The sequence below is a fragment of the Silurus aristotelis genome (assembly GCF_946808225.1).
Source record: "Silurus aristotelis genome assembly, chromosome: 9".
In the NCBI taxonomy this organism is placed as follows: Eukaryota; Metazoa; Chordata; class Actinopteri; order Siluriformes; family Siluridae; genus Silurus; species Silurus aristotelis.
Window position 1 is genome coordinate 4950373 of NC_139582.1, and position 25954 is coordinate 4976326.

At 39.8% G+C, this 25954-nt stretch overlaps 1 protein-coding gene across 1 annotated transcript in view; it reads left to right on the forward strand.

Moving 5' to 3' along the window:
- The window catches only part of LOC310730735 (neural-cadherin), a 314803-nt gene that overhangs the window by 73623 nt on the left and 215226 nt on the right, over positions 1–25954 (forward strand). The window contains exon 2 of the mRNA XM_083549799.1: positions 24861–25058. Coding sequence (XP_083405925.1) covers positions 24861–25058 — 198 coding nt within the window. The remainder of the gene's footprint in view (positions 1–24860; positions 25059–25954) is intronic.

The window sequence follows — 25954 nt, forward strand, 5'->3', positions numbered from 1 at the left end:
CTGCCATCTTGTATCTTTTGTAGAAATCACGTTTGTTGTAAGTGTTTCTAGATCTTTTTAGTGTTCAAATGCCTCTGCATCAACTTTTCTTAGCTCCTGTTTTGTCACTTAGCAAAGCCTTTGCAACTAGAGCAATTTACAAACGAAGTGTTGTGCATCCTAATTCATTATTTTCCCTTCCTCAAATTGACTTCAAAGCTACACGAATAATCCTCTCTTTCTATGTTCGCCCCTCACATTATTAATCCTGATAGTAATCCGTTTAGGGGCTTTCACACGTTACAGTTTATTGGCATTGTGTTTGAGCAGAAAGCGAGACAGAGCTTCTTTGCTAGCTGCTCCTTTTAGACATTTCTCCACCATTCGATTTCTATTCATTTTTTTTCCCATGTTATTTTGAGTGCAAAAAAAACGAACGAATAAGCCTCTCATAATCTGCCATCTCCCAGCTGTTAAAAAAAATGCGACTGCTATAGGTTAATGAAGTTTCTCTATTACACCAGATTTCTATCTAGCTCTTATGGAAAGCATCCTGCTGGTGTGATGAAGACTTTATTGAGATTTTCAGTCTTAATTATCGTCCTGTTAGCTTACAGGTGGAAAAGCTGGCAAACTTTTTTTTTTTCTTTTCTTTCCTCCCTCCGCTGTCATTTTCAGGCTAAGCTTGGGGTTACATTAACTAGGCTTACATGCTGAAACAACAGCTTGCCTAACAGATTCTTCTAGAGGTCTAATTGCAATCAACATTTTAGCGTTATATAACTGCGCCTGTCTGTAATTTAGCTCACCGGGACAAAAGGCGTTTTAATCAGCAATACTGATAAAATTCTTGGGAAAGACAATTCGAAACAGACTTTTCATGTACATTTTTTTAATTGTTAATTAGACAATGATCAGGTTCATCCTGAAATATATAACCCGTATTGCTGGAATAGAAAATGTTAAATCCCAGGCTTAGAATGATCCCTGGCTTTAAAGCAGTTGCTACATTTTTTATTTATTATTTCTTTATTGATCCCACAGGGAAATTGTTATTTCTTTGCTTATCCTAGCAAAGTAGGAAGCTGGGGTCAGAGCGCAGGGTCAGCCCTGATAGCCAAGGGCCTTGCTCAAGGGTCTAAAGAGTGGCGCATTTCGAACTGTAACCCAGAACCTATGTAAGCCTAAATAAGGTGCTTTTATTGACATAGGTAGTGTGTATAGTGTGTAGTATAAATCCTGAGTAGAAATCACCTTAACACTCTTGTTTCTGATGTTACTAAGATTGAACAGATGCACTTTAATCTGAACACATATACTGTATATTCCATGTTTCCTCTTATAATAATCTCCATCTACTGGGAAGATCTTCTACTAGATTTTGAAGTGTGGTAGAATGAGGAGTGCATTCAACGTTTCAATTCATCCCAATGGTGTTTAATAGGGTGAGGTCAGAGCTCTAAAGCAGACCTTTATGGATCTTCATGGAGCTGGCTTTGTCAACAGGAACTTTGGGTCAGGTTTGGGTCTCCTAGTTTAGAGTGAGGGGAAACTGTAATGCTACCATTTGGAGAAAGAACAATCTGGCTGGAAAGATGTGGTATCCTGATATTTTTATCAGTATGGTATAGTATACTATGTTTAAACAATAAACATAGCCTTCTTTTATATTTTTTCAAGGGTGCTAATATTATTGGGGGGCACTTTGTGTATGTATATAGGCATTTAATGTATAAACAGAAGAATAATGTGGCACAATTAAGAGGGATTTTATGTGGGATGCATTTCTATAGTTATAATTCCCCAGCAAGTACATGGTTAAAGTGTCTGTGTCTGTGAGGGGTTTTTTGTTAGTTTTTTTTAATTTGTGATGTAGAACTAATAAAATATCTTGTATTAATCAGTGTTGTTGGCAGGTACAAGCCTAAATAAATGTGTGATTGAGATTAAAAACAAGTAATGTTCACGGCTGTCTTTGAGAGAGGTTATGAACTCGAGTGAGGTTGAGCAACTGTCATTCCCAATTCACACTCAGTGAATTTTTTCAGTTTTTTTTTTGTCTTTCATCCATTCATTATTCTTTAATTCATCATTCATTTACCAATATAGGATTCGCATGTAATAAAAATGAAGGATGGAAAGAGAAAAGGATAAAGGGAAGTAAGAAACATGATGGCAGGAATGAAGAAAGGGAATTTGAAGAAATAATGAAAAAGAATGGAAGGAAGGAATAAAAACAACGAATAGAATGAAGGAATGAAGACAGAATGGAAGAAAAGAAGGTTTGAGTACAGAATATGGAGGGAGGATAAAATAATTAATGACTAAATGAATAAATAAATGCAGGTAACTAATGCATTAAAAGAATAAATGTACAAAGAAAAGTAAGCAAGCAAGAAAGAACATAATATAATAAGATAATATAATGTAAATTAATGCATTAAATATAGAATAAGGCACTGATTTATGCAACTTTGTTTTATATATTCATGTGCAAAGTATAACTAAGTGCCTGGTTGGTGCACAGAAGTGACTCCAAACATTCTAGAGCACAACTCTAGTCTTCTGTTCATCATAAAAGGTATTAACCACCGTTTATGTTCATCATTAATCCTCCCAGGTTTATCTTTTTAATAAATGGAGGATCCTGGCCCTCATCATAAAAATTTACTTCTATGAATGCTCAACTTTGTTGCATGAGTTTAATTCATTTTATGTCCCAGTTAAAAATCTGAATGCCCTGATTAGTATTTGGGAAGAGATCTGCCTGGTGTTAATATTCTGGCTCGCAGATTAAGTGTAGAACCCATTAAACGAGGAACGGATTTTCGTTAGCCTGATTTTGAGCCTGACATGACAGGAGTGGTATCTGGGAGAGGTCAAAGCGAAATGGATGTAAAAAGCTGTTAAATGCATGCTGGAAGGATTAGGATTCTGACAGATAAAATATGCTTTAGTGAGGAGTGCATGGGTGAGAAAGAGCAGGGGGTCATTAGCTTTCAGGGACCCCATGATGCTCCAAGTCTATGAAGGTTTTTAAAGTCCATTACATCAGAATAAAGAGCTTTAGAATAGCAAGGTTTAGTTTGTCAGAAAACATATTTATAGGATTTGCATACTTTTTATGTGCACACTGTAATTTCGAAGATCCGTGTTAGTGGTTTTTTTATTTGCTGTTTCATTCGTTCATTCATTCATTCATTCATTCATTCATTCATTCATTCATTCATTCATTCATTTATTAAACTATTTACTTTCTTTCGTTCGTGTTTGCTTTATTTATTTTTACGTATAAATGCAAAGATCAATGTTACCGAGGCTGTGGTTTATTTCTTGTTTTACATCCATCCATCCATCTGTCCGTCCTTCCATCCATCCATCCATCCATCCATCCATGCATCCATCCTTCCTTCCATCCATCCATCCATCCATCCATCCTTTCTTTCTTTCTTTCTTTCTTTCTTTCTTTCTTTCTTTCTTTCTTTCTTTCTTTCTTTCTTTCTTTCTTTCTTTCTTTCTTTTCATCTTTCTTTCTTTCTTTCTTTCTTTCTTTCTTTCTTTCTTTCTTTCTTTCTTTCTTTCTTTCTTTCTTTCTTTCTTTCTTTCTTTCTTTCCACTGAATTATTACCACAACACTTTAATACCTTTTAATACCTCAGTATAAAGAAATCGTTTGCATAATATGTACTTTGATTATACGATGTGCAATGTGTGCTTAATCTGTCAGACTTTTAAAGGAAAAAAAAAATATGTAGTAAATAATCCACTTTGTTTACATTCATTACACCTACACATGAGCTGCATTTCAGAAATGTCAGCAAAGCAGGTTGAATGATATTAGCCCATATGGAGATTCAATCGAATGGAGTGTCAGTCTTTGTAATCAAATGACACGACTGTCACCGATTGGCTGTGTGAATCCACAGCGCTGTGCTCATTACAGTAACACCCACAGAGTTTCTTCATTTCATTTTGTGTTTTAGAAATATATTTTACAAAAAAAAATAATAATGCTTGATTATTCTCCAAAATAGAAACTATGTGCAGGATATTGCTGACAGACTTATCCGGAGCAGCTAACAGTAACTTTAAACTTGTTCAATTTCCCAGCAGTGACTGTGGCAATTGAATAGTGGAAATTAAACTCAGAACCTTCTAAATCAGAAGACTAACACCTTAACCACTTCGCAAATCTGCCAGATTAAGTGGAATCAGCAGTAAAGGGGTCAGTACCTAGGAATCACAGCCTATTCCTTCTGCATTTTTAAAGAGGGAGTGGTGGCTCCAGCGGTTAAGGCGATGGGTTGCCGATTGGAAGGTCTGCGGTTCAAGCCGGTATCGCCAAGCTGCCACTCTTGGGCCCTTGAGCAAGGCCCTTAACCCTCTATGCTCCAGGGGTCCCTTACGAGGGAAATATCAAGGTCCGTGACGTCGGAGTGACGTGGTGCTGCCTTCCCGTGTGCTCACCACCTGCAGGAGGGACCGTAAGGGACGGTGCTGTGAGGATTGGGCAGCAGTCGAAGGCGGGGGCCTGCTTAGATTGCTGCCCCCGCGACCCGAATTACGGATAAGCGGGAGAAAATGAATGAATGAATGAAGGATTCTCTTCATAAGTAAAGGGACTCATTTTAGCCGTCTTTCACCTCTAGTCACTTTTAGTGTGTGAATTGTATCACAAAAGATCCTAAATATGGCGAGTGCAACAGAAATATCACATGCCTGGAACTCAATAATCTATCACTGTGTGATGTTATGCATTTGGCAGTGGTTAGCATTCAGCAATAAATACGCCTAAGAGATAGAAGCAGTAAACACAATTCTTTCTGGCTTCACATTCTATTACACTACAGCCGCATGATCTGGAAGAAAGACCCTTTGTAAGTGTCAACATCCCAAAAGAATATCCCTATTACACATAAGTCTTGCATAATCCTTCCATTTATAGTTGATTTCTCAATGGTGAGTTGAAGGAAACCTTTTTTCTCTCTGTCTATCCACGATGGCGGAATCGTCTGTGCCAAATGTTTCAAAGGCCGATTTTTAAGGCGAGAGGGGCGAGAGACTCTGTGCGTTATTTCTTCAGTTCTTTCAAACAGCTCTTCTATCATTAGCTTTGGGATTTAATTTTCAGAAACCTTCCAAGATCTACACCTTCTTATCTCCATCTCCTTTAGTCCCTCTCTTTTACACTGAGTGTACAGCATTCGCAAAGGCAAATAATCGGTCCAATGCCCCCACTGAGACTGCTTATAGAACTTTAAATAGGGGAAAAAAAAAAACAATCCTATGCCAAGTGACCTCCAGTCTTCTGAGGCATGGGAAAGTCATTCGAAAGAGTTGTATAAGAACAACAGTGATGAAACGTAGCAATGTGGGACGGCATGCCGTGGAAAAGCATGATGCTGCTTAGTGCCCTCCTACACCTGGATCTAGTGTGGCTGTCTAAGAGGGTCTAAAAAAGAGGATTGGATTGCTTTTATACTTCATCCTCACGTTGGTGTGATCAGCTGGAACAGATCCAAATGGTGCCACTGTTCAGCAAGGATAAGGCTTGCAGCATTCGTTTGATCTGAAAGTTCATTCTTTTACAAAAAGGTGATGTGTCCTAGTTAGACACATCTATAACTTTAACACCAGGACACTTTTTGCACACCATTAGCTCTTAATCCTTTGACCTACCTTAAGGTATGTAAAAGACTCAGCACTGAAACAAGCACCCCATTCCCTCTATAAGTGCCTCCTACTGAGAGAATAGAGTCAGCCTGTGCCGGTGCAGCCTGTCCCAATTCTCTGAAGTGGCCTTTTGTGTTCTCGTGTTAGGTTAAAGCAATAATGGAAGTCAAACAGCACTGCTCTGCCAGGTACAGACTGCGTGCAAACGGCGAGAAATGTTAGGGCTGTCATCAGAGAATACGATAGGCCAGAGAGATTAAGCCTCTTAATACCGGCATTATGGGAGGAGACCCCAGCAATATGAGGCCAAAGGCAGGTATGGGAACACCTTTACCTTTAGGATTATTATTATTATTATTATTATTATTATTATTATTATTATTATTATTATTATTATTATTATCGTTTTTCATCTTCAGTAATTCCTTTATCTTGGCATACACATACTCTCAGAAACACTTGGCAAAACAAGCAAAAAAAAAAAAAAAGTATGTATTAAATATAATACAATTCATAAATACATGTATACGTTAATATGTTCAAAAAGAAAAATTGCATTAAACATTTTAAGTGTAAACAAATGCAGATAATAGAGAAAACATGTTGCATATTTGAATGATTTTTTAAAAAACAGTAGAGGAGTTTGTCTATTTCTTTTTTTATAGTCTATTTAGTCTATAGATTTTAATAATAATAATAATAATAATAATAATAATAATAATAATAATAATAATAATAAAAGTATTAATTATCTCATTAGGGGGCGCCACAGCGGATCATCTGTCTCTATACCACTCTGTCCTCTACGTCTGCCTTTTTTAAACCAACTACCTTTATGTCTTCATTTACTCCATCCATACAGTGAGGAAAATAAGTATTTGAACACCCTGCTATTTTGCAAGTTCTCCCACTTAGAAATTATGGAGGGGTCTGAAATTTTCATCGTAGGTGCATGTCCACTGTGAGAGACATAATCTAAAAAAAAAAAATCCAGAAATCACAATGTATGATTTTTTTACTATTTATTTGTATGATACAGCTGCAAATAAGTATTTGAACACCTGAGAAAGTCAATGTTAATATTTGGTACAGGAGCCTTTGTTTGCAATTACAGAGTCAAACGTTTTCTGTAGTTTTTCACCAGGTTTGCACACACTGCAGGAGGGATTTTGGCCCACTCCTCCACACAGATCTTCTCTAGATCAGTCAGGTTTCTGGCCTGTCGCTGAGAAACACGGAGTTTAAGCTCCCTCCGAAGATTCTCTATTGGGTTTAGGTCTGGAGACTGGCTAGGCAATGCCAGAACCTTGATATGCTTCTTACAGAGCCACTCCTTGGTTATCCTGGCTGTGTGCTTTGGGTCATTGTCATGTTGGAAGACCCAGCCTCGACCCATCTTCAATGCTCTAACTGAGGGAAGGAGGTTGTTCCCCAAAATCTCGCAATACATAGCCCCGGTCATCCTCTCCTTAATACAGTGCAGTTGCCCTGTCCCATGTGCAGAAAAACACCCCCAAAGCATGATGCTACCACCCCCATGCTTCACAGTAGGGATGGTGTTCTTGGGATGGTACTCATCATTCTTCTTCCTCCAAACACGTTTAGTGGAATTATGACCCAAAAGTTCTATTTTGGTCTTATCAGACCACATGACTTTCTCCCATGACTCCTCTGGATCATCCAAATGGTCATTGGCAAACTTTAGACGTGCCTGGACATGTGCTGGTTTAAGCAGGGGAACCTTCCGTGCCATGCATGATTTCAAACCATGACGTCTTAGTGTATTACCAACAGTAACCTTGAAAACGGTGGTCCCAGCTCTTTTCAGGTCATTGGCAAGCTCCTCCTGAGTAGTTCTGGGCTGATTTCTCACCTTCCTTAGGATCATTGAGACCCCACGAGGTGGGATCTTGCATGGAGCCCCAGTCCGAGGAAGATTAACAGTCATGTTTAGCTTCTTTCATTTTCTAATGATTGCTCCAACAGTGGACCTTTTTTAACCAAGCTGCTTGGCAATTTCCCTGTAGCCCTTTCCAGCCTTGTGGAAGTGTACAATTTTGTCTCTAGTGTCTTTGGACAGCTCTTTGGTCTTGGTTATGTTAGTAGTTGGATTCTTACTGATTGTACGGGTGGACAGGTGTCTTTATGCAGCTAACGACCTCAAACAGGTGCATCTAATTTAGGATAATAAATGTAGTGGAGGTGGACATTTTAAAGGCAGACTAACAGGTCTTTGAGGGTCAGAATTCTAGCTGATAGACAGGTGTTCAAATACTTATTTGCAGCTGTATCATACAAATAAATAGTTTAAAAATCATATATTGTGATTTCTGGATTTTTTTTTTTTAGAATATGTCTCTCACAGTGGACATGCACCTACGATGACAATTTCAGACCCCTCCATGATTTCTAAGTGGGAGAACTTGCAAAATAGCAGGGTGTTCAAATACTTATTTTCCTCACTGTAAACCTCTTTGGTCTTCCTCTTTCCTTACACCACTGCAAACAGGAAAGGGCTCAGAGCTGATCCTTAATGCAGTCCAACCCTCACCCTTAAACCAGTCTGTCATTCCTACTGCACACTTCACTGCTCTCACACTGTCTTCATACATGTCCTGCACCACCCTTACATACTTCTTTGACACACCTGAATTCCTCATACAATACCACAACTCCTATTTCAGGACCCTGTCATACGCTTTCTCTAAATCCACAAAAACACAATGCAATTCCTTTTGACCTTCTCTATACTCCATCAACATTTTCAAAGCAAATAATGTTTCTGTGGTGCTCTTCCTCAGCATAAAACCATACTGTTGCTCACAGATGGTCACCTCTGCTCTCAGTCTGGCTTCCACTACTCTTTCCCATAACTTATTGGTGTGACTGATCAACTTTATTCCCCTGTAGTTACTGCAGGTCTGCACATGTCATGTCAAGTCAAGTCAAGTTTATTTCTATAGCGCTTTTAACAGCAGACATTGTCTCAAAGCAGCTTTACAGAATTTAACAGTTATGGTGAACGATGTGTATTTATCCCTGATCAGCAGCCGTGGCGACTGTGGCAAGGAAAAACTCCCTTAGATGTTATGAGGAAGAAACCTTAAGAGGAACCAGACTCAAAAGGGGAACCCATCCTCATTTGGGTATCATCAGGAATGCGATTATAGTCTTTAAACAATACAGAACACTGGAGAGTGAGAACTAACATGAGCACTGGAATTGTAAGATTATGAGTAATGTACTTTCTAGAGTCTTATACATCTCCCTTATTGTTATAAACCGGTACCAACAAACTTATGCATTCCTCAGGTATCCTCTCACCTTTCAGAATCTTGTTAAACAATCTGGATAAAAACTCCACTGCATCTCTCCTAAACATCTTCACACTTATGTCATTTGGTCCAACCGACTTTCAACTCTTCATCCTCCTAATCGCTGCACTCACTTCCTCCTTACTAATCCTACCACTTCCTGCTTTAACATCTCCACATCACCCAAGCCTCTCTCTCTCTCATTTTCATTTTTCTCATTCATCAAATAATAATAAATAAATAAATAAATTAATAAATTAATAAATTAATAAATTAATAAATTAATAAATTAATGAATGAATAAAGAATGAATGAATGAATGAACGAATGAACGGATGAATAAATAAATAAATAAATAAATAAATAAATAAATAAATAAATAAATAGTTAAAATAAATAAATAAATAAATAAATAATTTCTCTCAAAAGAACAACACAATTCCAAGCCTGTAATGATTTACAATATTTGGATGCTATAGGCTCAGTCTTATAAAGAGAACTGTTACTAATTATAGCTACCCAAAAGTTATTTAATTAACTGCGCTTACAATTAATTCAGGCAATTTTGCATAGTTCATCGACAAAACCAGAATTATCATTGCAATTATGAACACAATCAATTCTACAGGCCCCTGCAAGCTCAAGACTACTAAAGGCATCGATTTTACATTGATTTGACAGAATGTAGAACAATTTCTTTTTTCTTTTTTCCTCACATCAGTGTCAGAAAGAGCTGACTCGATAGAAGCCGTTAATTAGTGTTCATTTCATCTCCAATCAACTGACCACACATGCCAATCGTGTAGCATTGTTTAAAAAAAAAAAAGCGTAGTGTTAATCAATGATCTCTGCTTCTACCTCATCGCCACCTCATTATTTGGAAATGCAGTTAAACTAATTGCTTGGCAGAGAATCAGGTGTTGTCAGGGATGCGTCGGTGTAATCTTGTATATTTTTATGTACAAATCAAAGATACAAGGCAACAATAAATCTCACTGCGTAATTGAAATCAAACAGCTGGGGAACGGAATGCCGATTCTCCTGTCAGCTTTTCGTCTATCGCAACTTCTTTTTATCTGTTGCTTCATCTGTTGCTTCCTTCCATTCTTCTGTTCATTTATTTATCCACCCATCTTTCCACCCATCCATCCTTCCTTATTTTTTCTTTTTCTTCCTTTCTTTTCGGGGATCCTTTTTGGTTGATCTTGAGCATATACCAAGAACACTAGTTACAAGATCAAGATGTACCTTGGATGTGAATCACTTGCAGGACACGCAAAGCTCCATGTAAAATATGAACCTAAATGCACAGTAAAAAGGGAATTCTTTAGTAAATTAGTATTTCGTACAGTTTTTCAAAATGTAGTTTATATATCTTCCTGAAAATCAACTCGTTCAAGTTGCCACAGGAAGAGTTACAGTCCAAAAGACTTTAAAGCACTTCATATGTTTTAACACGTGTTTTTAAAAGTACACCAGGGTCATTGCATTTTTGTTACAACGTCATTCACAGATTCACTTTCTATTAGTCTTGTACAGTATCTGTGTGGATCTGCTTCTGTGTGTTTTTGCTGGTCCTGTGAAACTTTTAAATGATGTAAAAAGGATGGAAATGGCAGTGGTGAACACGTATTTTAAGAAGAAGGAGGATCATAGGGTGACGTATACGAGTGGAGGAAGGTGCACACAGGTGGATTATCTTCTGTGTAGGAGATGCAACCTGAAGGAGATTGGAGACTGTAAGGTGTTGGCGGGGGACAGTGTAGCTAGACAGCATCGGATGGTGGTCTGTAGGATGGTTTTGGAGGCGAAGAAGAAGAGGAGGAAAGTAAGGTTTGAAAGAAGAATAAGATGGTGGAAACTGAAGGAGGAAGAGTGTAGGGTGAGGTTCAGGGAAGAGGTCAGACAGGGGCTTGGTGGTGGTGAAGAGGTGCCGGATGATTGGGCAACTACTGCAGGAGTGATGAGGGAGGCAGCTAGAAAAGTACTTGGTGTGACATCTGGAAATAGAAAGCAAGACAAGGAGATGTGGTGGTGGAATGAGGAAGTGCAGGAGAGCATTAGGGGAAAGAGGTTGGCAAAACAGAAGTGGGATCGACAGAGTGATGAGAAAAGTAGGCAGGAGTACAAGGAGATGCGGCAGCAGGTTAAAAGGGATGTGGCGAAAGCCAAGGAAAAGGCATATGAGGAACTGTATAAGAGGTTGGACACTAAGGAAGGAGAAAAGGATTTATACCGATTGGCCAAGCAGAGGGACCGAGCTGGGAAGGATGTATTGCAAGTTAGAGCAATAAAGGATGGAGAGGGAAATTGACTAGTGAGGAGAGTGTGTTGAGAAGATGGAGGGAGTATTTTGAGCAGCTGATGAATGAGGAAAATCAGAGAGAGAGAAGGTTGGAGGATGTGGAGTTGGTGAAGCAGGATGTAGATAGGATTAGTAAGGAGGAAGTGAGAGCAGCGATTAAGAGGATGAAGAATGGAAAGTCGGTTGGACCAGATGACATACCGGTAGAAGCGTGGAGATGTTTAGGAGAGATGGCAGTGGAGTTTTTAACCAGATTGTTTAACAGGATTCTGGAAGGGGAGAGGATGCCTGAGGAATGGAGAAGGAGTGTGCTGGTACCGATCTTTAAGCATAAGGGAGATGTGCAGACCTGCAGTAACTACAGGGGAATTAAGTTGATCAGTCACACCATTAAGTTCTGGGAAAGAGTAGTGGAAGCCAGGCTGAGAGAAGAGGTGACCATCTGTGAGCAACAGTATGGTTTCATGCTGAGGAAGAGCACCACAGATGCCTTATTTGCTTTGAGGATGTTGATGGAGAAGTATAGAGAAGGACAGAAGGAGCTGCATTGTGTATTTGTGGATTTAGAGAAAGCGTACGACAGGGTGCCGAGAGAGGAGTTGTGGTATTGTATGAGGAAGTCAGGTGTGTCAGAGAAGTATGTGAGGGTGGTGCAGGACATGTATGAGGACAGTGTGACGGCAGTAAAGTGTGCAGTAGGTACGACAGACTGGTTCAGGGTGAAGGTTGGACTGCATCAAGGATCGGCCCTGAGCCCTTTCCTGTTTGCAGTGGTGATGGACAGGTTGACGGACGAGGTCAGACAGGAGTCTCCCTGGACTATGATGTTCGCAGATGATATTGTGATTTGTGGTGAGAGTAGAGAGCAGGTTGAGAAGAGCCTGGAGAGGTGGAGATATGCGCTGGAGAGAAGGGGAATGAAAGTCAGTAGGAGTAAGACAGAGTACATGTGTGTGAATGAGAGGGAGGGCAGTGGAGTGATGCGGTTGCAGGGAGAAGAGGTGGAGAAGGTGGAGAAGTTCAGGTACCTGGGGTCAACAGTGCAAAGTAATGGAGAGTGTGTTAGGGAAGTAAAGAAAAGAGTGCAGGCAGGGTGGAGTGGGTGGAGAAGAGTGACAGGAGTGATTTGTGATAGAAGAGTATCTGCAAGAATGAAAGGGAAAGTTTATAGGACTGTGGTGGAGACCTGCGATGTTGTATGGATTAGAGACAGTGGCATTGAGTAAAAGACAGAAGGTGGAGCTGGAGGTAGCAGAGCTGAAGATGTTGAGGTTTTCGTTGGGAGTGACGAGGATGGACAAGATTAGAAATGAGTTTATTAGAGGGACAGCCCATGTAGGATGTTTTGGTGACAAGGTGAGGGAGGCGAGATTGAGATGGTTTGGACATGTGCAGAGAAGGGACATGAATTATATTGGTAGAAAAATGCTGAAGATGGAGCCACCAGGTAGGAGGAAAAGAGGAAGGCCAAGGAGGAGGTTCATGGATGTGGTGAGGGAAGACATGCAGGTAGTTGGTGTAAAAGAGGCAGATATAGAGGACAGGGTGGTATGGAGACGGATGATCCGCTGTGGCGACCCCTAATGGGAGCAGCCGAAAGAAGAAGAAGTACTGTATAATACATTATACAGTAAACATGCTGGTCGGCACTATTATGTGTTTGCAATAAAAGTTAATTGACTTGACCTAAAGTCTTCAGGCCAGAGATGATTAGGTTCTTCAAATTTCCTGGCACATTGATAAGCACCATTTCTGATTGAAAGAAAGGAGTTACGCACTATTAGAAAAAAAAACATTTTTGTATCTTTCGTTCTACAACAAAGTATCACTGGGGCAGGACCTTCAAATCTACACCCATCGTCTAATGTAGGTACATATAGTTACACAGGTAGCTTATATCATTCATAGACAAATATGTTACGTTAGTAACTAAATTGGACCTGATTACAAATAATTACACAATTTTCATTCTATTCTAAGGTACAGGATGACATGGACTCTATGTCAGCCATTATTTACTCTTTTATGGTGCATGTACATTAAGGTGCATGAGACAGGGAGGGCAGAAGCACAGCAATTGTAACTTAAATGATCACAGACAGACCCCACTAGCCTCGTTCCTATGTTAATCCTTACTTCATTTCATATCTCTTGTGAGAGTGTGTTCATCATATAATCTGACACGGAGAACATGTTTCTGCCCAAGATTTTTATTGCAATCATCTAATAGAGTGTGACAAGCAATAATCTTTAAAGACTGTTGTAATTGCACGGACTAAAATCAGCTTAATACGACTTTCCCTCTTTACCAAGCGCATCAAAGAGCACTTAAAATTCTCCTGTCTAATAGAATTTTAGGTTTGTCAGACCCATGGATAATATATATATATATATATATATATATATATATATATATATATATATATATATATATATATATATATATATATATATATATATACAGTGAGGAAAATAAGTATTTGAACACCCTGCTATTTTGCAAGTTCTCCCACTTAGAAATCATGGAGGGGTCTGAAATTGTCATCGTCAAGTCAAGTCAAGTCAAGTTTATTTGTATAGCGCTTTTCACAACAGACATTGTCTCAAAGCAGCTTTACAGAAAACAACAGTGAAGGTGAATGGTGTGCGTTTGTCCCTGATGAGCAGCCGTGGCGACAGTGGCAAGGAAAAACTCCCTTAGATGATATGAGGAAGAAACCTTGAGAGGAACCAGACTCAAAGGGGAACCCATCCTCATATGGGTGACATCAAAAGTTTGGTCATAAATCTTTCAACAATACAGAACAATTTGTGATCATCATAGATCCAGCATCAGCTTCTCCATGCCAGGGCCTTTAAACACTCGGCATCTACTTCTCCATGATCATCCATAGGTCCATAATCTTCACGAGGTGGGACGTGACTGGAGCTGGCCAAACCTCAGGATGCCTCGGGATGGGGAGAGAAAGAGAAGCAGTGGAGAGGAATTAGCGTAGCTGCTGTTCATGATATTAACAGCACAAGTTGATAATGTGCATGTGATCAGATGTTCTGGAGCACAAGGTTGTGATGTGATGTGTGTGATGTGTGTTATGTGTAGGCTTTGCTAAAAAGATATGTTTTTAATCTGCACTTAAACTGGGAGAGTGTATCTGAACCCCGAACACTGTCAGGAAGACTATTCCAGAGTTTAGGAGCTAAATGTGAAAACGCTCTACCGCCTTTAGTGGACTTTGCTATTCTAGGAACTACTAGAAGCCCAGAGTTTTGAGATCTCAGGGAGCGTGACGGATTGTAGCGTGTTAAAAGACTGGATAGATACATGGGAGCCAAACCATTTAGTGCTTTATAAGTGAGTAGCAGTAGTTTGTAGTCTATTCGAAACTTAATAGGAAGCCAATGTAGGGACGATAAGATTGGGGTTATATGATCGTATTTTCTTGACCTAGTAAGAACTCTTGCTGCGGCATTCTGAACTAACTGAAGCTTGTTTATTAATGATGCAGGACATCCACCTAGTAATGCATTACAGTAGTCTATTCTAGAGGTCATAAACGCATGGACGAGCTTCTCTGCATCAGATATAGATAACATATTTCTTAGCTTAGAAATATTTCTAAGGTGAAAGAAGGCTGTTTTTGTAACTTGATTGATGTGATTTTTAAAAGATAAGTTGCTGTCTAAAATAACTCCCAGGTCTTTTACCGTTGAACTAGTAGTTACAGAACAACCGTCTAAATGCAGGCTGAGATGCTGGAGCTTCTGTGTACTATTTTTTGGGCCGATGAGCAAAATCTCCGTTTTATCAGGATTTAATAGCAGAAAGTTATGGGTCATCCAATCTCTTATTTCTTCAACACACTCAGTTATGCGAGCTAATTGAGCTGTATCGCCTGGTTTGGATGAAATATATAGCTGGGTATCATCAGCATAACAATGGAAGCTAATTCCATGCCTTCTAATAATATTTCCTAATGGAAGCATGTATATTGTAAAAAGCAGGGGTCCCAGAACTGACCCTTGTGGCACGCCATAATTTACTAGCATTATCCTGGATAGCTCTCCATTTAAATCTACGAAATGGTAACGATTGGACAGGTAGGATTTAAACCAGCTTAATGCCTGTCCCTGAATACCGATGTAATTCTGTAAGCGATCGAGGAGAAGATCATGATCTATAGTGTCGAACGCAGCACTAAGATCTAGTAAAACTAATAGGGAGATGTAGCCTTGGTCTGAAGCTAAAAACAGGTCGTTAGTGATTTTAACTAGAGCAGTTTCTGTGCTATGATGGGGCCTAAAACCTGACTGAAACTCTTCAAAGATATTGTTCTCCTGCAAGTGGTTACATAGCTGGGCAGCGACAATTTTTTCTAAAATCTTAGACATAAATGGGAGATTTGAAATTGGTCTGTAATTCGATAGCGTGTTTGGATCCAGATTAGGTTTTTTAATGAGGGGCTTAATAACTGCTAACTTGAGGGATTTAGGGACATGACCTAACGATAGTGAGGAGTTAATAATATTAAGAAGAGGCTCACCAGCTGTATATAACACTTCCTTCAGTAGGTCGTAGGTGCATGCCCACTGTGAGAGACATAATCTAAAAAAAAAAATCCAGAAATCACAATGTATGATTTTTAAACTATTTATTTGTATGATACAGCTGCAAATAAGTATTTGAACACCTGAGAAAGTCAATGTTAATATTTGGTACAGGAGCCTTTGTTTGCAATTACAGAGGTCAAACGTTTCCTGTAGTTTTTCACCAGGTTTGCACACACTGCAGGAGGGATTTTGGCCCACTCCTCCACACAGATCTTCTCTAGATCAGTCAGGTTTCTGGCCTGTCGCTGAGAAACACGGAGTTTGAGCTCCCTCCAAAGATTCTCTATTGGGTTTAGGTCTGGAGACTGGCTAGGCCATGCCAGAACCTTGATATGCTTCTTACAGAGCCACTCCTTGGTTATCCTGGCTGTGTGCTTCGGGTCATTGTCATGTTGGAAGACCCAGCCTCGACCCATCTTCAATGCTCTAACTGAGGGAAGGAGGTTGTTCCCCAAAATCTCGCAATACATGGCCCCGGTCATCCTCTCCTTAATACAATGCAGTCGCCCTGTCCCATGTGCAGAAAAACACCCCCAAAGCATGATGCTACCACCCCCATGCTTCACAGTAGGGATGGTGTTCTTGGGATGGTACTCATCATTCTTCTTCCTCCAAACACATTTAGTGGAATTATGATCCAAAAGTTCTATTTTGGTCTCATCTGACCGCATGACTTTCTCCCATGACTCCTCTGGATCATCCAAATGGTCATTGGCAAACTTAAGACGTGCCTGGACATGTGCTGGTTTAAGCAGGGGAACCTTCCGTGCCATGCATGATTTCAAACCATGACGTCTTAGTGTATTACCAAAAGTAACCTTGGAAACGGTGGTCCCAGCTCTTTTTAGGTCATTGACCAGCTCCTCCAATGTGTAGTTCTGGGCTGATTTCTCACCTTCCTTAGGATCATTGAGACCCCACGAGGTGAGATCTTGCATGGAGCCCCAGTCCGAGGGAGATTGACAGTCATGTTTAGCTTCTTCCATTTTCTAATGATTGCTCCAACAGTGGACCTTTGTTCACCAAGCTGCTTGGCAATTTCCCCGTAGCCCTTTCCAGCCTTGTGGAGGTGTACAATTTTGTCTCTAGTGTCTTTGGACAGCTCTTTGGTCTTGGCCATGTTAGTAGTTGGATTCTTACTGATTGTATGGGGTGGACAGGTGTCTTTATGCAGCTAACAACCTCAAACAGGTGCATCTAATTTAGGATAATAAATGTAGTGGAGGTGGACATGTTGAAGGCAGACTAACAGGTCTTTGAGGGTCAGAATTCTAGCTGATAGACAGGTGTTCAAATACTTATTTGCAGCTGTATCATACAAATAAATAGTTTAAAAATCATATATTGTGATTTCTGGATTTTTTTTATTTTTAGATTATGTCTCTCACAGTGGACATGCACCTACGATGACAATTTCAGACCCCTCCATGATTTCTAAGTGGGAGAACTTGCAAAATAGCAGGGTGTTCAAATACTTATTTTCCTCACTGTATATATATTGGAGAAAAAGAGAGAGAGAGAGAGAGAGAGAGAGAGAGAGAGAGAGAGAGAGAGAGAGAGAGAGAGAGAGCGAGAGAGAGAGAGAGAGAGAGAGAGAGAGAGAGAGAGAGAGAGACAGATGGATGTGAAGTGCTGTAAATGTAAATGCGCTGTAGCCAGCACCTAGTAACTGGCTGGTTCTGCGTGCTGTCTGTTCTGGCTCGTACACCCCTTCTTGGAAGGCAGTGTTTCAATAGCACTGATGGCATTAGGAAGGAAATGGTTTGAGACAGGTTTGGAAATCAGCCTGTATCAAGATGTTGCCAGGATACCTGGATCATGTTGGGTGGAGTAAAGTACCAGTTGGGGGTAACAGAACAAATAGTCTGTGATTAGACAAGGATTTTTCTTTTTTTTTTTATCAGAAAGAAAAATCCGAAACTACAAAATCTTATTTTAAATCTTAAAGTTATTTCTCTGCATGCAGCACCCTCAGAGCTTTCTACTGCTGCTTTTCTTCCTGGTTGGTTGCAGCCCCAGGAAGTGTAACATGGGATATTTATAGTGTCATATACATATACATATACTGTATATACATATACATATACAAGCATGTTTAAATGTTTAAAATATGTAGGATTTTAAGTACACATGCAATTAAGATATAATGATAACGTTATAAATAATAAATAATTATTACTTAAGTAATAACAATAATAATAATAATACCAATAATAATTTAAAGGAACGTTGTTAACTTACATGTTAATACTATATACAATTATTAATATCAGTATTGTTATTATTATTAAGCCAAGTTGATAATTGTCAGGTCTACACACTAAATTCTGACTTTCAGCAACTGTCTAAACTGCAAATCCATCTGTCTGAACCTTTATAATATGGCAATAACACTTTAAGGATCCCTAATACATTTGTGATAAGTTCTAATACAATAAATGCTTCCTCTGAAAATTGTATCTATCTATAAGAAGAAAAGGGAAAATAAATAAATAAATAAAACACCATCATGAAAAATACAACTTGAAAATACAAACAGAAAATCCCATACGTACCTGTCTAAGATTTGTCAGAATCAGGTTGCCAGAGCAGCTGTATCTGAATATTTGTGTATACATATGTTGTTCTTTTGAATGAACTTCGAGAGAAAAGGTGTGTCTATGTGATTATTTCAGCTGTCATGCTGCCATTCTCATGTGTGTGAAGCTTATCAGAATGCTTCCCCTGATTCGTTTGCGTTTTTTTTCTACGCCTTTCTGTACCCATTCTTTCTTAATGTCATCGATTTATTCACTTGTCAGCTTGTGTTTTTCCGTCCGTGTGTTTTGATGCTGTTTCCATAACAACCTTGGGACTGTTTTATTGCTGCTGTACTTTTTCGTAATTCAGCTCTTTATTTGTCCACTTACTTCTCTTTTTTCTCCTGCCCACTTTCCCCGCTTTTTCCCCCCACTTTCGCCACTAAATTGCTGTGACTTCCTTCACCAGGCTTATTTTCTGCTGAATTCTCCTCTATTAATGCTTCTCTTTTTTATTAGAGGATGCATAATCTTGTTTTGCTGTTATTTAGAAATCATACACTCTGCTTCTTTGCTGTATAAATCAGTACAACAAAATGGATAATATCTGTGAGGGCCAGTGGACAAACAGCAAACTGGGGCTTTTAGTTTCATCATTGATGTGGAACAGGACTATTATTGACCCGGTATGAGCCCTAAGGCTGAAGAACCGGCACCGAGCCATATGGCACGGCTCTAAAGAAAACTCTACAAGCTCTGTGCTTCACCTGTAAGGCTGTGCTATCTCTTCATCTCTCCATTAGCTGCAAGTCACTGACTCAGTATGAATGCCAAAGTTGCACTCCTCCAACAGGCCTTCAAGATCCTCACAGGCTGATTAGCTCCTAAATACAGTGATTATAGGAAGATGAGCAGTTCCATCTGGGCCTTTTGCTGCCTTACATCCTGTGTTGACAAACACGATTTCTTGAGAAAGCCAGGCCTGCAAATGGTAGGGTAGTTCCGTGCGATCGCTTCTCAAATACGATGTGAATAAAAACGCATTTGCAGGAGCCAGTTAGTTCCTTGAAATAAAATGTATCCTAAGAGAGTTTAGATCTATATAATATGCATGTGCATGCACACAAACATGCTGGCAACCTTTGGTATTAGAATAATCTTTACACTTCTGGAAAGATGTTGCACTAGATTTTGTAGTGCGGTTGTGGAGATTTGTGCTCATTCAGCTACTACAGTGTTGGAAAAGTCATTGAGGAGTCATGTGGCGCAGTCAGCATTCCGATTCATCTCAGAAGTGTTCTATAGGGTCGAGGTCAGACCTCTATAGCAGGACACTGATGATTTCCTACTCCAGCTAATGTAACCTATAGCTTTATTAAGCTGGTTTGGGGTTCCATCTTGACAATGACCTTGTGCACAAAGTCAAGTATCCCAAAATATATATATATATATATATATATATATATATATATATATATATATATATATATATATATATATATATATATACAGTATATATAGACACTTGACCTTGGCCAAAAATTCTGAAAATAACTGGCAACAAAGTGAGTCCTTTTCATCATGTTCATGTTTTTGTCTGCTTGACCGGTCCATACAAATTTGTGCATTTTGTATTAGAGCATTTAAAATCTGGTGCTTTGAGTACAATTCTCTCATACTGACCAATGGATGTTCAACATGCACCTCATAGCAAAGAAAAAAAGAGGATTTGAAAATTAGTAATGTTGCTCTCCACAAAGATGGCCGGAGCTATAAGAATATCAGTAACACCCTGAAACTGAGTAACAGTACAATGGCTAGGGTCATACAGAGGTTTTCCAAGATGGGTTCCACTGGAAACAGGCCTCGCAAAGGCCCATTAAGAAGTTCTTGTGCTGTGTATCAGGTGCAGAAGACGCATGCAGCTTTGTTGCAGAAGGTCCGCTTGTCAGTGCTCAGACCAAACACTGCAACATATCAGTTTGCATGTCTGTTATCCCAGAAGGAAGCCTCTTCCGAAGCTGGATCACAAGAAAGCCAGCAAAGAGTTTGCTGAAGACAACCTGTCCAAAAGTATTAATTACTGGAACCATGTCCTGTTGTCTGATGAGACTAAGATAAACCTGTTTGGCTCAGATGGTGTCCAGCATGAGTGACGATGCCCTGGTGATGAGTACCAAGAAAATTGTGTCTTGCTTACAGTCAAGCATGGTGGTGGTAGCATCATGGTCTGGTGCTACATGAGTACTGATGGTACACAGGAGCTGCGGTTTATTGAAGGAAATTTGGATTTCAACATGTACTGTGACATTCTGAAGCAGAACATGATGCCCTTCCTTCAGAAACAAGCAGTTTTTAAACATAAAATCGCCCCCTAACACCAAAATGACAACTGTCTAGCATCCAGCAGCTCCATGGCGTCATTATGGAGGAGTGGGAGAGGATCCCAGCAACAACCTGAGCAGCTATGGTGAATTTCATGCTCAGTGGAATTAAAGCAGTGCTAGATATCAATGGTTACTCACACAAGATATTAACACTTTGGACACAGTTTGGACATGTTCACTTAGGGTGTACTCACTTATGTTGACAGTTATTTAGACAGTAATTACTGTATGTTGAGTTATTTTCAGAGGACAGTAAATCTGTACTGCTATACAAGCTGCACCTTGACTACAATAAAAATTATCTATGTTACATTTCTATAGTATTGTCCATTGAGAACATAATAAAAATAGTTGCTGAAATATGAGGGATTTAACTTACATATTTCAATAACACACAGCCTTAATGAAAGTTATTTACCCTCATAGTTTATATAATTGAATAAAGTAAAACAATAAATTAGGTGATCAGTTATGACAAAGAAACACTGCTGTATGTCAGGAGGAGTGTTTGCCATGGTAACTGATTAATATAAAAGAACTGAGCCGCATTGCTGGAAGATTGAGCACGAACTGCACTTAGATGGCACTTTTTAACTCTTTGTCTTTCATTAGGTTTTATAGGTGTCACTCAAAACACTGCAGCTTCTGAGTGATTAGCGTTTATAAGCCCAAGCTGACTGATGTCAATCTGGAACAGTATTAAAAAAAGATCGATAGCCTTGACGTGTATACAGTATATATAGAACAAGCACCATTTTGAGAACGCTGATGGGTCAAGATTTAAATGAGACGCAGTGTTGTATCGTTGCAGTTTATAATGATGCTGACTCGATTTTTAATGTAGATCCTTGGTTGTAATTTTCTTTTTTATTATGTGTGCAATTATGGAAAGCAGTAACTCTTTCTTTCTCTCTCTCTCTCTCTCTCTCTCTCTCTCTCTCTCTCTCTCTCTCTCTCTCTCTCTCTCTCTCGCTCTCTCTCTCTCTCTCGCTCTCTCTCTCTCTCTCTCTCTCTCTCTCTCTCTCTCTCTCTGCATTCCTTTCTTTCTCAGCTGTCCGCACTTTGCTTTTTTCTTCATTGAATCTCTTTCATCTTTACTATCACTCTATCTCATGATAATATAAACAGACTTTTGGTAAAACAACTCCTCTGCTGTCATCAGTTGAAGGTGGCAGGTGCTCCACCGTCGCTGCCAATCAGAGTGACAGGAACAATCAGGAATCACAATCCCCAAACACTCGACGCATCAAGCCACACACGCAAGCACTGACATGCAAAGTTGGGTTTCGAATGTGCAACAAGATGAAATGAAGTATAGGAGGGAAAGTTTCCAGGTTATATTTAACCAACCTGGGTTTCTTTCAGACAACTCAAATGAAAAGGTCCAAACATCTGTATAAAATCCTACATCAGGCATGACAGAACCGCTGTAAAAAATTTCTAGAAGAAACTGTTCAGAATTTTTATCTGCTCATCATTAACACAGTATATGAACAAACGTTTGTGGACAACGGACCATAAAAGTCCTCCTGTTCCATATTTATTCCCCATTTGCTGTTATAATAACCTCCATTTTTCTGGGAAGATGTTCCACTCGATTTTGACAAGGAAATTAGTAAAGTCACATACTGATGTTATGTGAGGAGACCTGGGGTGCAGTCATCAGTTTATCCCACAAGTGTTCAATAGGGTTGAGGTCAGAGCTCAATAGCAGATATTTGTGTTCCTCTAACTTTATAGGAACAGTTTGGGGAAGAACTCCTTTTCCTGAAAAAGTCAAGTGTCCCAATACTTTTGTATATAGAGTGTAGTTACACATCTTTAAAGTTTTGCCTACGTTTTTACAGTATCTGTATTAGTTGTAATAAGTTAAGATGCCTAGGATTTAGTTTTATTCATGATTAGGCAGGTAATGTCATTAGCATATACGAATAGTCAGGAGTTAATGTGAAAATGTTGTGCATTTCTGTTGATCCGAATATTTTGCAGAAACTAAAATGATAGAAGTCACAAAAAACATGAGCGTGAAAATGTAAAGCATATGTTGTAGAGAATATGTTGTAAATTATAAACACATAATTAAATATATGTAGTTTTACACTCATTGGTTCCTAGTTTTTTGGACATCCTGTGTATATCATGAATTCCCCCATAGGTTTCCAGTGCAGCGAGCACCGCTTGTTTGTTCTCTATTTTCCATGTTATATATATATATATATATATATATATATATATATATATATATATATATATATATATATATATATATATATATATATACAGTGGGTACGGAAAGTATTCAGACCCCCTTAAATTTTTCACTCTTTGTTATATTGCAGCCATTTGCTAAAATCATTTAAGTTCATTTCTTTTCCTCATGAATGTACACACAGCACCCCATATTGACAGAAAAACACAGAATTGTTGACATTGTTGCAGATTTATTAAAAAAGAAAAACTGAAATATCACATGGTCCTAAGTATTCAGACCCTTTGCTCAGTATTTAGTAGAAGCCCCCTTTTGATCTAATACAGCCAGGAGTCTTTTTGGGAAAGATGCAACAAGTTTTTCACACCTGGATTCAGGGATCCTCTGCCATTCCTCCTTGCTGATCCTCTCCAGTTCTGTCAGGTTGGACGGTAAACGTTGGTGGACAGCCATTTTTAGGTCTCTCCAGAGATGCTCAATTGGGTTTAAGTCAGGGTTCTGGCTGGGCCATTCAAGAACAGTCACAGAGTTGTTGTGAAGCCACTCCATCGTTATTTTAGCTGTGTGCTTAGGGTCATTGTCTTGTTGGAAGGTAAACCTTCAGCCCAGTCTGAGGTCCAAAGCACTCTGGAGAAGGTTTTCGTCCAGGATATCCCTGTGCTTGGCCGCATTCATCTTTCCCTTGATTGCAACCAGTCGTCCTGTCCCTGCAGCTGAAAAACACCCCCACAGCATGATGCTGCCACCACCATGCTTCATTGTTGAGACTGTACTGGACAGGTGATGAGCAGTGCCTGGTTTTCTCCACACATACCGCTTAGAATTAAGGCCAAAAAGTTCTATCTTGGTCTCATCAGACCAGAGAATCTTATTTCTCACCATCTTGGAGAACTCCATGCGGGTTTTCATGTGTCCTGCACTGAGGAGAGGCTTCCGTCGGGCCACTCTGCTATAAAGCCCCACTGGTGAAGGGCTGCAGTGATGGTTGACTTTCTACAACTTTCTCCCATCTCCCGACTGCATCTCTGGAGCTCAGCCACAGTGATCTTTGGGTTCTTCTTTACCTCTCTCACCAAGGCTCTTCTCCCCCAAAAGCTCAGTTTGGCCGGACGGCCAGCTCTAGGAATGGTTCTGGTCGTCCCAAACGTCTTCCATTTGAGGATTATGGAGGCCACTGTGCTCTTAGGAACCTTAAGTGCAGCAAAAAATGTTTTGGAACCTTGGCCAGATCTGTGCCTTGCCACAATTCTGTCTCTGAGCTCTTCAGGCAGTTCCTTTGACCTTAATGATTCTCATTTGCTCTGACATGCATTGTGATCTGGAAGGTCTTATATAAACAGGTGTGTGGCTTTCCTAATCCAGTCCAATCAGTATAATCAAAAATTTCTGGACTCAAATGAAGGTGTAGAACCATCTCAAGGATGATCAGAAGAAATGGAGAGCACCTGAGTTAAATATATGAGTGTCACAGCAAAGGGTCTGAATACTTAGGACCATGTGATATTTCAGTTTTTCTTTTTTAATAAATCTGCAAAAAGGTCAACAATTCTGTGTTTTTCTGTCAGTATGGGGTGCTATGTGTACATTCATGAGGAAGAAGAATGAACTTAAATGATTTTAGCAAATGGCTGCAATATAACAAAAAGTGAAAAATTTAAGGGGGTCTGAATACTTTCCGTACCCACTGTATATATATATATAAATGTTTTGTTTTATTGTGAATATAATATGGATTTATGAGATTTGCTAATTATTAGGTTTTTATGTACATTTTGCACAGTGTTTCTTTCTTTGCAATTGGGGTTAAACAAAGTCTATTGATAAACATGGAGTAAATAAGAGTGCATGTATCTCCTCTTGCTGCAGGTCCAGATTGGTATTTGATGAGAGTTGAGCTAACAGTCCTGGATGTCAATGATAATGCTCCAGAGTGGACAATGGTACCATTTCCCTACCTGGCAGTGGTGTCTCCCAGCGCAGCCCCAAGTACACTTGTGTACAAGCTCACAGCTCGGGATGGTGATGAGGGCATCAATGGAGAGGTGGAATACTTCCTGTCTGATGGTAAGACAGATCGTTTCATAACCAAATTTTGTTTCGATATGGCAGGCCAGGCTGAGATAAATGCTGAGAGCATGTTTTCAAGCAAAAGCAGATGGGAGGCAGTCAAAGTATGGCAGATAGATATAAATATACCAGCATGAGAAATTCAATTTAAACCCTATACAAGGTACGTGCAGTGATTACATAAACAGAAGTTAACATTGTGTGGGTGTGTTCCAACTATAGGGGGATCACACTTCTCAGCCTACCTGGGAAAGTCTATGCCAGGGTACTGGAGAGGAGAATACGGCCGATAGTAGAACCTCGGATTCAGGAGGAACAATGTGGTTTTCGTCCAGGCCGTGGAACACTGGACCAGCTCTATACCCTCTACAGGGTGCTGGAGGGTTCATGGGAGTTTGCCCAACCAGTCCACATGTGCTTTGTGGATTTGGAAAAGGCATTCGACTGTGTCCCTTGCGGCGGCCTGTGGAGGGTGCTCCGGGAGTATGGGATCGGGGGCCCTTTACTAAGGGCTGTCCGGTCCCTGTATGACCGAAGCAGGAGCTTGGTTCGCATTGCCGGCAGTAAGTCAGACTTGTTCCCGGTGCATGTTGGACTCCGGCAGGGCTGCCCTTTGTCACCGGTTCTGTTCATAATTTTTATGGACAGAATTTCTATGCGCAGCCAGGGGTCGGAGGGTGTCCGGTTTGGTGATGACACGATTTCGTCTTTGCTCTTTGCAGATGATGTTGTCGTGTTGGCTTCATCAGACCAGGGCCTTCAGCATGCACTGGGACGGTTTGCAGCCAAATGTGAAGCGGCTGGGATGAGAATCAGCACCTCCAAATCCGAGGCCATGGTCCTCAGTCGGAAAAGGGTGGCTTGCCCACTTCAGGTTGGTGGGGAGTTCCTGC